Here is a 3,335-nt window from a genome sequence, read left to right as displayed (position 1 = left end):
TCAACAAGTACAGAAAATGTCTTCTAGGAGAAAACATGGTGTAATTTGCAAAACTCTGGATGGGATCTTTTTCTAAATCAGAAATTCAGACATTTATAAAACTATTTCAGATTAACTTGTTAATTTCTGTTACAACCAAGTTACAAATTGCCAGGATGATTTCCCTACATTTGTTAGAAAATGGATTTCACTAAGACAAACTGACATTCCAACTGGGAAGCACGATTTGACATTCTTATAGATTTACCTAAAGAAAAACTGCAACATCTGTGTAGTGGGGGGAGTGTATGTGTAGGCGCACAAAAGCAGGACACTCAGCACGTGGTGGACTTGATGGTTTTCATCCAGTTCAGCGGGGGAATTGCTGGTTCACCACATCAGTCCAGGTGGGGACATATCCTCATTCCCACAGACACCTCCTCAGTGTACTCTGCTGTGGAGGACAAGTCCCCGAGTCCATGAGCTGTCTCATTCCCTATGACAGTCTTCAGAGGACGGGGATACCTGCAGATCCTCTTACGGAACTCTTGGCAAGACATGCACACAGGCTCCCTCACTCTTTACGACACAATAAACTGTATTGGCCATAAGAAACACAATTCCCAGACATGAAAGAAACCCTGACACCTTAGATCTCTAATCTGTCTTAGGTACATGAAAATCTCCAAAAAAGCCTGATTTCTTCTGCACAGATCCTATTGTCCCTTACTATCCAGTAAGGGTGGCATGTCCAAGTTTGAATACAGAGTGAAAATAACATTATGATGTGATGTTACAACTGCACATCTACGGTCACACTCAGAGGCGTTTGCTGGTCATGCAATAATTTCCATTCTACAATGAACTTGTCAAACTCTTCTAAAGAAATGCAATGATAACACAGAACACCTATAACCTGACCTCAAAATGCTTTGGTAGACTCATGAACTTGGCACTGTTTTCCAGAGGTATCAACCCAGGTCCAAATTTGAATTTGAACTGGTCTGAAATCCAGAGTCCACTTCTTCTGGGTCAAGAGATGCCACAGAGTAGACGGTAGCAAAATAGTCATAAAAAGTTATGTTCAGTGGGAGGCTGGGCATTTCCCTTTGGAATAAGAGTCCTTGTTAGTTTGCTTCTCTTCAGTCTTAATGTGGGAGAGAGTGAAGGGAACATAATAAAATCACTGTGGTTCAATCAGGTCTGGATGCAGTTATCGCCCCAAAAATAAGCACTTAATTTCCATCTTACAATTTCCAAGCAATGACCAAGACACATCGCTAGCAAGACCCAATACATACTTATGTTCGGAGAAATATTCTTTCAATATAAATAGAAGAAAAGCATTGGGAAGTGGGGAGCATGACGAAAGGGTCAAACATACTGACTTCAACCCCAGGTCCTCAGCATCATATCCACTCTCAACCCTGATTGCTCACTGCCTCTCACCTGCAAGTGGCCCCCACTCTCCCCAAGGCTGAAGGAGAGGCAGGTTCCTCGATACACCCCATATGAAATCCACACTATCCCAATAAAAGATCATGACAATGAACCAGGTTTAAATATCAGTGTCCTCAAGTTTCAGTTGAAGGCCATATCCCATGAACACACCAGATAGATGGTTCTTCCATACATATAGAACACACACTTCACATAACACAAAATATTTCCAGTATGGGACTGTGTTCGGGTTTGGAGTGAGTGAGTGACGCTGTGTGTGTGGGTGTGTGCGCCCATGTGCACCAAAGTTAGGAGACACATCCCTGGACTGCTTCCCCAGACCTCTGTCCCTTCTTGCTCGTCCTCTTGGTAGGTCGGGCTCTCCCTGGCACACGCGGGACTTTGGCCACGTCCCCGGCCACCTGAGGTGGGAGCATCCCAGCCGCAGTGGTGAGCAGGTCGACGGTCTGCTGAGGATGATTCTTCGGCATCTCAGGTCTGTATTTGGAGTGGTGAAGGATGACTGCGTTCGCAGGAAGAGCAATTTCTCTTCCCCTGACATTGAGTTCAGGCTTAGGTCGATTGCGTTCCTGGCGGCATCTCCACTGGTCTAATGTCATTTGTTGCCTTGAGGTCTCTTCCCCACGCTCCTCCAACTCAGGAAGGTTCACGGAGGGATCCGTTGCCGGCTCTCCTGAGGCCTCACCCACCACTGTGGGGTCTGCCTCGGGAGATGCGAGTCCTCCCTCCTCGACTGACTCCCTCCCAAGGTCTCTCTCCAGATCAGTCTTCTGCATATAAAAGAGGACATAGGCAGGTTGGCGCAGCGCGCAAGTCACATCACAGGCGCTGACCTTAGCATCATCCATTTTATACCACTGGCCATTTCCTGCCTTTACAAAACAGAAGTAATGTCCGCTGTGGCAACTCCTCCCAGCGTGCACCAGCACGGCATAGAGCACATAAACCAAGGGTCCTGCCCTCTGCTCAGACAGGTAGTGTTGCATGTCAAGGCGCTCAGGATATTGCACCTCCTTAGTCATTTTGTTGCCTGTCAAGTCTGAGAATCGTCTCAAGACCAGGATGAGGACCTTCGGGGAAGTGTGCAAAGTCAACACCTTGGACGCAGGCACCTTCTCCAGACACTTACTACAATGGTAGGCATTTTCACCTTCCAGCAGTTCGGGCTTCACCAACTGCTCCAAAGCTTGGCTGACGCTGTGAGCATCCCCGATGTCCAGGCTGATGTCCAGGTAAGGTTCCAGAGTGCTCGAAATGCCTTGGCAGTGGAGACACTGGATTTGAGACCTCCAGTACCCCCCAAAGAGTTGCTGGATGAGGGTGCTGTCCTGAGGACACTCAGGGTCTGAGAGCTTGTCCTCAGGCAAGCACGCTTGCTGCATTGCATCCAGAATGAACATGAGATACTCATGGGCATCTTCCTGCTTGTGTCTGTGGAAGGCGGCGAGCAGGAGTGGCAGGGGCCGGAGCACACGTCCAGGATGGCAGAGAACCCGCATCAGGTGAGCCTGCAGGGTACACAGCATGCAGGATGTCTGCCTCCTACAGGTGGTCCCGTGCTGCTGGGACAGCATGTAGCTGGCGAGGGGCTCTGTGTAGGTCAGACACTGTAGGGTCGCATTCACATAGCAAGTGTTGCCCATGTTCTGAAGCCCGGCTCCCACCTGGGAAAGGCTCTTCCAACTCAGAGGCGTCTTGGTGAGAGGCAGCCCTGCTGATGCGGGAGCCAACGGGTCAGTCGGGGAGGAGAGCGTCTTTGATGCAGGAGATGTCCTCTCGGGCACAGAGGGTCCTCGGTGGACTTCAGCACCGCCTCTCCTTGACCAGTATGACTGGGGTTTGGGAGAGGCGCTGAACTGAGGCTCCTCTGAGGGGTGGAGGTGGGCAGCCTCCAT

The 3,335-nt window shown here is 49.5% G+C and overlaps 1 protein-coding gene across 1 annotated transcript; it reads right to left on the bottom strand.

Moving 5' to 3' along the window:
* Positions 1-1,727: 1,727 nt before the first annotated feature.
* LOC140605419 (ubiquitin carboxyl-terminal hydrolase 17-like protein 6) lies at positions 1,728-3,335 on the bottom strand. Its single transcript, XM_072777677.1, has one exon. It carries the CDS (start codon positions 3,333-3,335, stop codon positions 1,728-1,730), a length of 1,608 nt encoding a protein of 535 aa, XP_072633778.1.

Source organism: Canis lupus, chromosome 15 (assembly GCF_048164855.1).
Source record: "Canis lupus baileyi chromosome 15, mCanLup2.hap1, whole genome shotgun sequence".
Lineage (NCBI taxonomy): Eukaryota > Metazoa > Chordata > Mammalia > Carnivora > Canidae > Canis > Canis lupus.
Note: the sequence above shows the minus strand (reverse complement) of the source record. Positions and strands in the feature narration are given on the sequence as shown.